Source organism: Ascaphus truei, chromosome 1 (assembly GCF_040206685.1).
Source record: "Ascaphus truei isolate aAscTru1 chromosome 1, aAscTru1.hap1, whole genome shotgun sequence".
In the NCBI taxonomy this organism is placed as follows: Eukaryota; Metazoa; Chordata; class Amphibia; order Anura; family Ascaphidae; genus Ascaphus; species Ascaphus truei.
The window spans coordinates 496,469,878-496,484,110 of record NC_134483.1 but is presented as its reverse complement, the minus strand read 5'-3'; the positions used below and the strand labels follow the sequence as shown (position 1 = coordinate 496,484,110).

General features: G+C 38.5%; 1 protein-coding gene across 5 annotated transcripts in view; it reads left to right on the top strand.

The window, feature by feature from the left end:
- Window positions 1-14,233, top strand: part of CC2D2A (coiled-coil and C2 domain containing 2A) — a 74,751-nt gene that overhangs the window by 24,419 nt on the left and 36,099 nt on the right. For 3 of the 5 annotated variants that reach the window (XM_075569188.1, XM_075569165.1, XM_075569175.1), the window contains exons 13-19: window positions 1,792-1,898; window positions 6,902-7,042; window positions 8,119-8,275; window positions 8,797-9,023; window positions 10,679-10,856; window positions 12,153-12,309; window positions 12,595-12,742. In XM_075569188.1, the coding sequence (XP_075425303.1) occupies window positions 1,792-1,898; window positions 6,902-7,042; window positions 8,119-8,275; window positions 8,797-9,023; window positions 10,679-10,856; window positions 12,153-12,309; window positions 12,595-12,742 (1,115 nt within the window). The remainder of the gene's footprint in view (window positions 1-1,791; window positions 1,899-6,901; window positions 7,043-8,118; window positions 8,276-8,796; window positions 9,024-10,678; window positions 10,857-12,152; window positions 12,310-12,594; window positions 12,743-14,233) is intronic. The other 2 variants (XM_075569197.1, XM_075569181.1) reach the window with 2 other exon arrangements.

The window sequence follows — 14,233 nt, the reverse complement described above, 5'->3', positions numbered from 1 at the left end:
TAGAATTGAGAGGGCATGTGGTAGAGGGAGAAGAGATCAGCTTAGAAACTTCCAACTCTGTAAACGAGTCGGGTTTGTAGAAGCAGAGATTATGGGGAAGGGAAAGAAGGAAACTCCTTGTGTATAGCGTCCACCTTGTCTTTAAAGTAGTCAGCAAATGCTAGGTGGGAGGAGAAAATCTAAGGAGGGAGTCAAATACAGAGATTAGATGGCATGGATTGGATTTGTAGGTTTTGTTGAATGAGGAAAAGTGGTGGTGTTTGGCCTTAGACAGCAGAGTTAAAACAGGAGAAGAGAAATGTATAGTGCAGAAAATCAGCCAGAGTGAGATTTCATCCATAGGTGTTCAGAGGCGCCAGTGCGAAGGAAGCATGTTTGTGAATTTAGGCACGGCTGCGGGCTAGAGGAATGTATGTGTCGGTGTCGAAGGGGCATATCGATAGAGTGGAGGAGAGGATAGAGTTATAAAAGTTAACAAGTTTGTCAGTTCCAGAGGAAAGCGAGAGAGAAGTTTAGGGTAGATGACAATAGAGCAAAGGTTTCGGTAGGAGACGGGTGAGGGGAATGAGTGGTGGTGCTGATAGAACTGGTCTTACTAAAAACTGTTCCCTTTCTGATTCCTCCAAGTCAGAGGAGCGCAATCTTTTCCTCCTGCACTCCCCTGCTGGCTGTCTCCCTCTCCTCGCACCCCCCAATCCCCCCCCCCCCGCTTGCCTTGACTCGGATGTCCTGGCATCATGACGTCACATTGCCATGGCACGCCATGTCACATGATGGTGCCGCATCACCAGGAGCCATCTCAATCAAGGTAAGGAGAAGTTTAGAGGCCTTGCAGCTCGCCCGGAATTCATTTAAATGCCTTCAGGAAGCGTGCGTGGCCCCTGTAAACGTCGCGCCCCCCGCAACGAATCTTGACCCCCACTTTGCGCACCGCTGCTCTAAGTAGTGACCATCCTTGTGGGTGCTGGAATTGGTCCATTGGTGGAGGCCAAATGAGGAGGCTAAAAAGAAAGTAAGGTGACCAGTTGTGACTTTTAGATTTAATTTTTTGTCCCATTATGACTGGGTGCCATAACCCTGCAGAGTCCTAAATTCTGTGTGTGCCAAAGACGTTCAATGTCAACATTGCTAGGTATATTGGTTGGTTACCTCTTGGCAGTTTATATGGTCATCTTGGAATAAATTTGGCTGTTTTTGAGAGAAACATTGTTATAAGTAGATTTTTTTGGTTGTTTACCTTCCATTATGCAAACGGAAGGATTTAAAATGTCCATCCCGCAGTTATTTCGCAGCCATTGGACTGACTGAGTCAGTTGGCTTCTCAGCAGCAAAAAAAACTTTTTCTTGAACTGACAAATACAAATCACCTATGTACTGTATTTGAAACACCTCCTATGTTGACAAAGTAAAAGGGATGTCCGAGTTAAAATGTACAAACCAATCCTGCCTACTTGAAGTTGTGGCTTCCCATTTGGATAACTGCAGGCACCATCTCTGCAATTCCAGGAAGTAAACTAAACACATCTCCTGCAACAGGAGAAGGGTCTCTGGGGCTGAAAATAGCACCGCTCTGACAGAGGACAGAACCTTTTTATACTTTTTTTTTTTTTTTTTGTTCGTTCTATATTATTGAAAGTTCAAGATATTTAAAATAAAATATGTATAGATAAAATTAATTTCTTCCACCAAATGGATTTGTAGCATGTCTGTTTTTTTTTATTTTTCATTAATTAAATAATACATACTTAATGCTTTATTGCTGTTTCCTTGTGTGTTTTTTTTTTTTTAAAGCTGCATGCTCTGAGGAATGCTGTACAGAACATTTATGAAAATGGTACCCCTTATGGCTCCAGCACAGTCACGGAACAGAGTATATCTGAATATAAAATGGAAATAAGGTAATTACTTATTTAAAAAAATAAATAAATAAAAATCCCTGGCAATGTGTTGACATTTAAAATTCATATACAGTATATGAAGTTGTAAAATGGTTTTAAGTATCAATTAATCAGTCCTGTGCCCCTATGATGAAGTGACCATTTGTAGTTAAAAGGCGCAGTACTGGGGGGAGGGAGGTGTCCGAAATACAAACTTAGAACTGTTTCTAATCAAGTTTCTTACATTTTGACTATGTCACAGCTGAAATAAAATAAACATGTATTGTGCTTAGCAGTGTTCTACTTTGCATTAAAAAAAAACTAGTGCGCTACTAATTAGGCAAACTAATGATCTGTTCAACCTCTTGAGGTCTGCAGGATCCCTCAGTATCTTACACAGAAATAGCATTACAGATTTCTCATGCATTAAAGATTCTGACACTGATGCACTAGAACCCACACGATGAAATAACTACTGTGTAACGCTACTTCTCATGAATATATCCTAATTTCACCATGCATCTCCCACTTTGTGAGAACCTAGTTCAAGTCTTCAGTCCTTCCAACCTTGCACAAGTCACTTTATTTATCTGTACCTTAAGCACCAAGCAAAACTCTAACATGGTGCCTTTTAATTCTCCTATCCACAACACTGCACAAACTTGGCTATGTACAAACACATCAATCTTATAGTACTTTTCAGAATGTATATAGCTTTTCCCGCCATTTTATGCTTGGGTTACACCATAAAAAGGTACAAGCAGTTAAGTCAATATTTCAGGCCAGACTCTGTTATAAGCTCCTCACAAAATCCGGTGTATTGTATATTCTGTGGTACTTGTAATTGCTCTAGAAAGTAATTTGATTGATTTTTATTCACGGAGTGGCTACATTTGACTTGCTGCTCACTGCCCCTCTGTAATTGCTGAAACCAGATATCCTCCCCTTGGTAACATAACCAAACTAGAAACTACAAAAACATGTATTGTGTATTCCGTAGTGTGGTTTGCCGCTTGCATTGGTCTTTTTTTTTATTTTTATGTGCTTTCAAGGGCTTTATTGGGATTACGCAGGACTGAATGTTCTTGCAAGTGGTTTGTGAAAGCTACTCGTAAATTAATGACCTTTCAAGATTAAAATGACGGTCTTCCTTCGTTTTGAATTTGTAGCGGGAGTATAGATGAACTTGTACAGGTTTGCAATCTGCATGAAGTGGAACCTAAAGCTGTAAATTACCTTGCATTCCTTTACATGTTCTCTAAATCTCGTGCACCCCATGCAGCATGCCCACGTACAGTACGTATAGCCCAAGGGGAACCCCAGGATGGCTTGCTCTCTGCTTCTCTCTTTCTGGCATGAACAGAAGGCTATTATACCTGACAGCACTGCATGTGAATCACTCTCATTACTAATTCTATGGCCAGCTTATCCTCCCAGTTTTGTGAAGACCTATTTAATCCAACGTTTTGGCCTGTAGCTGGCCTTGATCAAGTGGAAGTGGCCACTTTCACTTGAGCAAGGCCAGCTACAGGCCGAAACGTGGTTTCTATTTGGCACAATAAATCTTGCACAATGAAAACCCCGTAGTGCTCTGATGTTTCATCTTTACTTTGGATTCACTCTGGATTATTGGCAGGCTGTCCGTGGAACCAGAAGTATCATACTGTAGATTTTAGTTTTTGGTGTGCAGCATTTGCTCAATTTTTCAAAAGACCTATTTAATGTACTTTTTCTTTATTTCCTTTTTTTGGGGGGGGGTTGGGAAGGAGTAAAGTAAGACCAGGGAACGATTGGAAGAGGTACAAGAGAAATATGTGCTGATTGTTGTGAAAACTGATTAAACACCCATGCACAATATAACATACATTGTCCGTAAAATATATTCTAGAAAAAGCAAAGCTTAAGTAAAACTTAATGTGTTGGTGTAGGCGCAATGATTAGTATTGTACAGTGTGTTGCGCGTGTGCACACACCAATATCTTTTCTTTCTTTTGTAGCTGCTTACATTTTCACTCATTTCTAAATAGTGACCAGATTTCTAAATGGAAAAACCGGGACACATGAAAAAATTATTTCAAACAAATTACATCACTTAAAAATAAATATTCTAAAGCTATTTGTCTAATAGCCTCCTCCACCCCCCTCCCCCCTCACTTATGCTGTATTATTGATTTTTATTTATCTACCTCCTCTCTCTCTCCTCCTGTCTTGCGGGTCACACTTCCACCGATCTCCATGAAACACAGATTCTTGGAAATCTTTTATGTTTGATATTCCTGCGTTTGCCCTGCTATAGAAAAAAATGCTTATTGGTATTCATTTGGATTAGCAGTGTGTTTAAATCTGAAACATATGTAGCACCTTTACCCCCACCCTATGTGAGAATGGGTCGCTACCTGTATGTTTCCTAGTGCTGTGCATACCTGTTGGTAATACAGAAAGCTCTGAGTTGCTCCGCAATGGTGTGGGGATAATCAGGACAGGGTTTCATGGTACTTCATTCTCCGTTGGCAGCGCCTTCAGTCAGCGAGGATCCTGTATCTACAGGATGGTCCATGCTGACACTTCTTTTATTCCAAGGCAGTGAATCACACAAGCATATGGTTCAACAGATGTTTATTTCTTATTCCAGAACTTACAGTAGTCCCATTCTCTGGAAGGTTAATTTAAGGCTTGAGACCAATCTAAGCTCCCTTCTGGTGCTCCTCCTGTATCCCCTTGTGGGATATAGGGTATATATTATCACTCCAAAGGGGGAGGAAAGAGACACCCTGACTTCTGGGAGCGTGCCAGTATATACCCTGGGGGGTTGGGCTTGTAACCCTGCCCCATAACTGTGCAGGTCTGATACGGACAGGCATCACATCAACTGAATGTGACTCAGCCAGTATCCACCCCCATGTCCAAGATGATCAGGGAGCGCAATATCATGTAAAATAGAAAAACATATACAAATAGTGCAATATGTCTTGAACTGAAATTATGAAATCCAAACTTCATTCATCCAATGAATTTTATACTCACAGATTAATCTGTGTTAAGGTGTATGTAAAGCTATCTGTGTTGCAGTTTTCTCCCATACAGCAGCAGCAGTGATACTGTATGCAGCTTATGGAGGTGTCTTCACCGCTTGCAACAATTCAATACAAAAGAAGAACAAACATAGTGTAGACTGTACCGCAAACTTTTATCTGCAGTAAAATAGTGCAAAATCCACTCACATGGTTTCAAAGTATAATGCGCAGTTTGATCTATTATCTACGCCACCGACGAAGATCCCGAAGCGGTCTCTCTGATCGGTACACTGGAGCAGTCCCGTCTTTCGTCTCCCACACTTCCGGGTTCGCGGGAACTCTCGCGATGGCTCGGGATAGACGGGTTGTGCTGTGTGGAGCTTCCCTCTTAGTCATCCAACACGTTTCTCCTCATCTGAGGTTTCTTCAGGACTCCTGAATCACGGGGTTTTGCATGCTTGCCCAAGATCCTGTAGGTGGTGTCATCACTCCTGCATAGGAGACCTGGGACAGTATGCAGCTATAGTGCAGTAAAGATGAAAAGACCCAGCTGGTATTGGGGGTACATCTGCATCCTGACTGTTTTTTATCCCTTTAGAGTTCAGTGTCTCGGTCTCTGGGATGTGGGATCATCTAATGTTCACTGTAGCATAGTTTGAGTTGAGTACACTACTGCTGTATGTTTAAGTCTCATTAAAAAGCTTGCTACGTGTGTGGTATTCATTTCTATGTTGCAGAGGGGAAAAACAAGATTCTGGTTTTAACATATGGCATATACAAAAAATGTATGACATTGTATTCATTTGAATCATGCTTTCCTATTCAGTATATAACTTTGTTTTTAAGGGACCCATTATCGAAGCTAGTAATGGGGATAACATCTGCTTTCAACATTGGGATGGCCCATTGAAGTAGTTCCACATGGTGTATGTAGTACAAGTACTTATATAGTACTATTACTATGGTCAGTCACTATAAATGTTGTTTGATTTTAATACCCTTAATTTTATATTCATTAGTTGACCTTAAACTATTTTTTTAATTCACATATCATTCAGTGATTGAGTGCTGTGAAACTAGGTTTCTTGTTCTTTTGTATTCATTTTGGTGTATGTACAGCCAAGAAAATATTTTCATGCCTGCACGGCCCTATAAGGCCTCAATTCATTTGCATTACCTCATAGTAAGTGTTTGTTTGTTTGAGAGGGTGAACTCTGACATATGGGAGACGGCATGGTTTCCGTTATGTATGGGTTTAATAAGCACTTGTAATTTATTAATGTGCTCGAGAGAAATGAGTAATTGGAGTTATGCAACTCGGGGGAAAAAAGCAAGATCTTTATGGGAAACATCTCTCATTTAATAAGGGCTATTTTCTAAAGACTTCCTGGCTGCAAAAGATTTGCTTAAGATTTATCAAAGGAAAAAAAATCCCATTTGATATATGTAGTTCTTTTTTTTTGCATTGGTTTTATCGTAATTTTTGCAGCCGGGTAGACTCTGGTAAATAACCCCTATATGTTTTTCATTTACTCCATAACACTAACAAATTATGAGTTATTACTAACATAATATAGCCAACCTTCTAGCCAAAGAGCTATAACACACGTGTGGTTTTTTTTGTTTGTGATTGACTTTGGCGTTGAGTTAAACTTTATTATGCTTGATTGAGTCTATGAATAAACAGTTGTTCTAAGCATGGTACAGGACTGTAGAAAACAATTTAGTTTGATTTCTGGTGGACAGTGCCGGATTTGCTAAATGCGTGTTGTCTATTTTCCTTTTGGTTATCACGCTGTTCCATTTCACCTTCAGGATCTATTATTTATCTACAACAATTCTAAGCAGAGAAGGTCCGAGAGAATGGTTTGAATCTGCAACTATTGAGTGCTTTTATTGTAATCTGCTCGCAATCCATTAACAGTGCATTAACAATGTAAATATTTATTTTACATATACACACATGCAACATGTATATTAATATTTTTAATGCTTATTTGTGGTTTTTAGGCAAACCAGGAGAATTCGCGACACGGAGCAAGAAAAAGATCGCATGCTTCTTAAGAGCATCCTAAAAGTGTGGAAAGAAATAAAGTCCCTCCGTGACTTTCAGAAGTTTACAAACACGCCCATGAAGCTCTATTTGCGAAAGTATGTTGTGATGAGATTTATTTTGTTGACTTATTGTTGGGAAATGTAACTGTATGGCCTACACATGGATGGCAATAAAGCAAAGTGAGAAAATGTGATCATGAATGGTGGGTACAATGTTATTTAACTTTAAATAACACAAGTTGCCATATTTAACCAAAGGACACTTGCAAAGGATTTCCCATAATTCCAATAAACAATGGCTATTTAGTGTATTGAAATGCATATGCCACACAGTGAAACAGTTGTGTAGTAGATTGATGCGCGAGTTCTGATTTTAAGTATCCATTTCTCTTGTGCAAGATGGGCTTAAAGGCATTGTGTGCAATGAGTATTACTTTTGATTTTTTTGTATTGCTCTGTTCTATTTCTTGGATTAAGAATAAACCCTTCTGAGGACAATCACATGTCTGACAGGTCCACAACCTTTCCTTTCCCCATTGTCACTCAGCATACAAAGGTTCCACTGCAGCCACAGATACCGAGTAATGACATGCAAATGAGCACTCGCAGGATATAACTTTTTGGCTCTTATCCATTTTAACATGGATCCCCTTTAAACTGTCTGAGTAAGTTTCTGGCCATGTGCGTCTTTAACCCCGGCTGTGCTAAATCAGTGTAAACAGGAGGCATAAGCTTATGGAGATCCATGTTAAAATGGATAAGAAGCAAAGTGTGACACTGCGGGCTCCATTGCATGTCATTACCCAGAATCCCTGGCTGCAGTGGAAGCATTGTATGCTGTGTGACAATGGAGAAACGCAGGTTTGTGGGCCTGACTGAGACATGTTCATGGCCTCCATAAGTGTTTTTCTTTGCTGTATGGTGAAGGTATTTGTAACTTTTTTACACGCCATATCCTTTGTGTACCTATGATTTTAAAACAAATTTCTACATCTACATATCACTTACCCACCCCATGACCCTACATATGCAGAACATGTATGTTAAAGGACAGTAAAAATAAATGGCTTTAGTCTTGCATTTTTCAAAACAGAGGCTCTCCGTGCTCCTAGGAGTCTTACATTGTACAGGCAATACATACAGTAAAGTGCATATTTTGTCTGTGTGTTAAGGGAAGAAGTTAATAGGAAAGTTGATGAAGAAGAATTTGAAGTAGAAATTCAGGCCGAGATACATGAACTAATGGAAGAATATTTGGAAGACTATGAAAAGAATACAAAACAATACAAAATTGATCTTCAACAGTGGAAGGCATGGAAAAGGGCACAGGTATGCTTGTTTTTCCTGCAAATAACGTGTGTGTGTGTGTGTGTGTGTGTGTGTGTGTGTGTGTGTGTGTGGTGTTTTTTTATTTATTTTTTATTTTTTTAACTTGGAGGATATAATTAATTTGGTTTGGGGGAAACAAAGTTTGTTTAATGGTACATGTAACATTCAACACCTTTTACCTTGCCTCACCATGTTTAATACTAAAATATGTTTATGTACACTGCATAAGCCATATTTGCAGTGGAGTCCTTTTTGGAACACATTTAATCAAGATGGTATTCGACTGTGGCATATGTTCTATTTCAAGTCTAGAATATGATTAATGGTGGAGTACTGGCTGCAGTTCATTAGATTCCTGCCAATAGATCGGTATTTTAAGATGAAGAACAATTATGCAACAAACATTAGTCCATGTTATTTAATAAACTGTCAAGGACATGCTTTATTTCTGATGAGGTTGAATATATATCTATTTTCCTTGGTGTTACTAATGGGTGTGGTATAATTGACACTGAAAATAGAAGATGAAGAAGAAAAAGAAGAGTCTTGATCTTGAAAATGTAGAAGACATTCCTAATTTTGGAGAGGAACCCATCAAGCCCTCACCCCCTGCAATGATTAACGGAGAAGATGTTGAGCAACAAGTTCGGGCAAAAGCTGGTAACATCAGGAGGAGACCTGGAGAGCCTGTATTGATACCAGAGTTAAGCCCATCGGGAAGTGTGACTACTAATGATATGTGCCCAAGGTAAGTATGGGTTTTGAATGAATCCCAGTGGCAACTATAAAGTGGTATTCTAGATACAGTTGGTGACATTACCACCTTCGATGCTGAAGAAGTAGCTGGGTGGCAAGAACGCTGCCTTTGAAGCGGGTGAACTTGGTTTGAATCTCAGTGTCTGCTCTCCTGACCTTGGACAGTATATCTCAAGGGACATTACACTGAAGATGGTTTATATTTTTTCTTCAAACAGTCTTTGTATGATTCATACAATCTTAACTTTTTCACAGGGTTAAGATAAACAACCTCTTAAATGTGCGCCATAAACATACTATGTTAAAAATAAATAAATAAACAGTACATGATTAACATGTTCTCTATGGCTCTGCACACCGGGTTCCTCTCCACATGCTGCTATCCAATGACACATGCTGCCCAGACCGAGTAGACCTTTGTAGATCCTGGAACTCCAGTTTCGCTTATCGTCACCCTCACTAAAAACAGCCAGGGCTTTTTTTTCTCATAGAAATACATAATATTGGCAAACTTTCTAAATTATACAGGACACTTACAAGCTCATATTGAACCCTCAAAATAACCACAACATATATATATATGTGTGTATCACAGAGGAGTGCTACTGAGCATGGCAATATATATTTAAAACCAGAGACAGAACATGAAACATAGACAGACAGAGCTCAGTGCTACATCCAATGAAACTTATACACGGTACAGTGCCTAAATATATATATATATATATATATATATATATATATATATAAATATAGATATCTTTTGAATAAAATGGTCTTTTAGTTTAACGCTTTGGCCAAAGTGTTGTAAGCCCTTGAGCCCCTACACGGCAGACCACATCTCAAGGTTACACAACATTAATATAAATTCTTAATACCCTGTGCATTGCCAGGAAGAATGATTTTATAATAAATCTGTCAATTAGTTGTATAGTTCTAAGTCTTTGGCCAAAGAGTTAAACTTAAAAACCATTTTATTCAAAAGATATATATATATATATATATATATATATATATATACACACACACACACACACACACACACACACACACACACACACACACACACACACACACACACACACTGTACCGTGTATAAGTTTCATTGGATGTAGCACTGGGCTCTGTCTGTTTCATGTTCTGTCTGGTTTTAAAAACTTTCTAAATTGCCACCTTCTGAGTTCACTTTCCATTTAGTCGTGAAGCATATTGAACATGCATCTCGCAATATCAATGATCCAAACTATTTTGGCACGATTTGCTTTTGGGGTGGGTTTGCAGGAAACAATAGGAAGAAATAGTGAAGGATCAGACATAGTGATTACATATAGCATACATCAAATTTATTCTTTTCGCTTTTATCTTCAGAAACATTCTCTGCACTGAGATTTTCGTCAACTGCGTTAAATATCGGAGAGTTAATTAAAAAATATATTTCATTCTACAACAGGGAAAATCGGAAAAAGTTTGACGTCCTAACTTTTGGTACTTTGATACATATGGGCCTGGAAATCCGAACTCTGCAGAGTGGACTCATTCTTTCCTATATGCAATTTCTGATTTTGGTTGGGGTTAAATTCTTTGAACTAATGATTTGAAGGTCAAATCTATTATTTATGATTATATTTTTTTTATATACACTTCCAGAGTAGAAGTATTGAGACGTGGCGACATACCGAAGCATTCTATGTTCCTAAAGATACTTTTTAACAATAAAGAAGTTTCAAGAACTGTGACCAGTCGTTTGGGGTCCGACTTCAGAATTCACCTGGGACAAATTTTTAATTTGCAGATATTTAATTGGCCCGAGAGCATTAAGATGCAGGTACAGTACAAAGTGTAGAACAATGGAAATGTTATCGTGCAATAGAAGTTAATCCTTTTGGTAGCATATTGACCTGCAGTGAACAGCGAAATATTGTAGACGGCGTCCATCAGTAGTGTTTAAATGCAGCGTTTATACGAAGTTTGTTATTATGCAATGACTGGTTTATGTTTGAACACAAGTTTTAGTTGTACTTCTCCCTTTAAGCAAACTTTGATTAATTGGGCGATATGGCTCTTATGGCGCTCTTTTCTCTGACACGGAGCAATTGTTTTTCTTTCTGTACTATTGCTCCTCCAAGCAAGTCCTCCACTAACTACATTGAAACCACCCCAAAAAAAATTACTAAATGACACAACCGAAGTAAAATTGGCACAAGGCACCGTGAAAAAAATAACACACATTGAAAATTGTGCCATTTGCATCACTTGGAGATCTGCGATGCTTAATATACATGGTCTTTTAGTATGATGATGTTGAGAATTGTTTAAAACTTCCAATCTCCTGAAATTCCTCTTTGAGACAATACATTTGAATGTAGCAATGAGAGATTTTTCCAGTAGTTGGGGTTCCTCTATTCATTGTTGCATGGTGTTAGAAACAGGGTGTACTGCAATTATTTGGGTGCTTACAGAAAGGTGGGGGGGGGGGGGATTTCTCTCGCTCAGTGGGTCATTGAAGTGTGCTTGAAGCCGTACAGTATATGTCCCAGAAAGCGTAAGATACTTTGTGAGCTTGTGATACTGTTTACTGGATCAGCATATCAGTGGAACACGTTTGTCTTGTTCGTAAACCTTAGAGACTGCACGTCTGATGAAGAGACCTCACCGACACTGAAGCTTATGCACAAAACAACCTTGTATGACTGAAGTTGGTCCAATTAAAGGTTGAAATGATCTTTCTCTAGGCACAGTGTTGCATTTGAGCAGTGAAGTAGGGCGGTTACAAAATTGCAGGACTGCTCTTAACCTGGGAATGCAAAGGAAGACACTACTGTACAGTATATACAACTGAACAGTTCCTCTTTGACTGCAGAGTATTTTAAAGGGTTATTTAGAACTATGTCTTAAAACATTGCTGCTCCTGTTTGTGTTCAAAATGCAATACATTTGTAAACCTTGCCAGATAATCACCATTTCTTTTTCAGCTTTAATTCTTGTAACCTTTGCCTTTAAAACTGCCTGAAGTGTTTACAGAAACTTTTTTGAAGATATCCGTATATAACCTTCAGTGACTTTTTGTGTATATAACACAAGTTTTACCGCAGTCCCTTTTTTGTACAATATTTTCTTGCAGATATTTGAGACCGTTGGACATGGTGGCGTTACATTATTGGCAGAAGCATTTATTCCAATCCCGGAGACCACAGTGTTGACCGGAAGAGCCCCTGTTGAGGAAATCGAGTTCAGCAGCAACCAGCGAGTGATGTATGATCACGAAGGTGTTGGCAGCGGTACGTACTGTACATACAACAACCAATTGGTTGTACAGTCTACATGGATTGTTACTTTTGTTATACTATACTCTATGGTGAAAGATTCTTGAATTTTTCTACAATTTGAACGTTGGCCAATTCGATCTACTTGACAATTTTGTTAATCTGGTTTGGCGCAATATATTTATTGCATGTTAATTCATTTGGGCAATCCATTTGTCATATCTGTTGTATAGCTGTAAACCATCTTCCTAATTGTCAGTATTCAAAATCATTTGGTTCTCCTAATATCTTTTACTGTAGACGTTCCGTTTTCATTTGAGGCTGATGGCAGCAATAAGATGGTTTTAATGACGTCTGGGAAAGTGTCGTACTGCGTTTCTTGGGCTGTCGGAGAGAATGGCGTGCCTTTGGTCCCTCCCATGTCACAGCAAAATAGTGGCATTCCCAGGTACTGCACTGGCACCATTACTTTTGAGAAAGGTAACGGGCAAATCACACATTAATGGTATAGGATCAGTGTGATCATTGTCCGTCTTTAATATATTAAACCTTTTGATTCTCACGGAGCTTTTTATTTCCTTATAATTGTAAATTAATATGTTACGGTGTTTAGTAAGGTACCATTATGAATGTATGAAACTTTCCTTGAGTTTTTTACTCTCTTCCGGTAGTAACTTAAATGTTTAACATTCGCCAATTTTGGGCACTTTTCTCTTGCTGCTATTGTGTGGTCGATGCTTACCCCAGCTAATAGGTAATGTCTTTTTTGGAGTATTTGATATCGTTTCTGGACCTTGTTCTAAATCTTTCAAAAAAGTAAAAAAAAAAAAAAAAATCAAGATACGGTTTCTGTCACTTTTTTTTTTTTTTTATTGTATCCTGGGAAATAAAATTGAGTACATTCTGAGTTACAATTTTTTGGGGGGGTCTTTTTGTAGGTATTTTGACACATTACCCAATCCTATTAGTATGAAAATCCTAGATCATATTTTATGTTTCAAACATTGCTGGGATCTGGTTAGGGGAGCCATGTCACATACCAGATAAACCATTGGTAATTTTAGGGGGAAAAAACTTTCAATACCCTTTTTAATACAATTTTTGGTTTAGTAAATGTTTTTGCAAACAAAAAGTTTGGTGTGACAACATTTTTGACGTGACTAAACCAAGCACCCGCACAAGTTTTATTTTCTAAGTAGACAAACAAATGGTTCACTTTTAGCGGTTGTAAAAAAAAAAATTGTAGGAAATAATCCAAATATGTTTGTATTTTGGCAGCCCCACCCCAAACAGTTTATCCCTAAAAAAAGCGGTACCCTTAAAAGAAGGGGGAGACCATGTCCCTACCAATCAAAGGTAACAGTGTCTTTAATTCTGCAAAGACGTGCCCATGTATTCACCAATCCTTCAGCACTTGCAATGGTTAATGCAGTGATGAGGGTGGTCATTCCTGAGGGTCATAGATATGGGTTTACTGACGTAATCCCCATAAACAAATCACAGAGCAACATTATAATGGTTTTTAAGGTTACCCTAGAAATTATATCTTTGATTATTACATTGGGGTTCTCTACACGCCCAGTGCGTGTGTTCCCATGATGATGTGGTGGTCAGGGGAATAGTTGTTGGTGTCTGTGTGTAATACCGTATATAATATATTCCCCTCTGGTCCATTATGTTGTGATCTTCTGCGCCAACACTGCCATCAGTGACACCTATGGATTCTCTGTGATCTGTTCCGTTTAGTAAATCAGAAGTGAGTAATGTGTGAAGGTTGAACAGGAAATTTGCTCATCTTTAAAAATATGTCGCAAGACAAATATGGTAACCAACTGATGTATATTTTGTCATGTTTTTAACATGGCAGCTTTCATTATAAGAACTCCCTATTAATGGTTTAGTATACCAATATTACTGAAAATACGTTTGAATTATACAT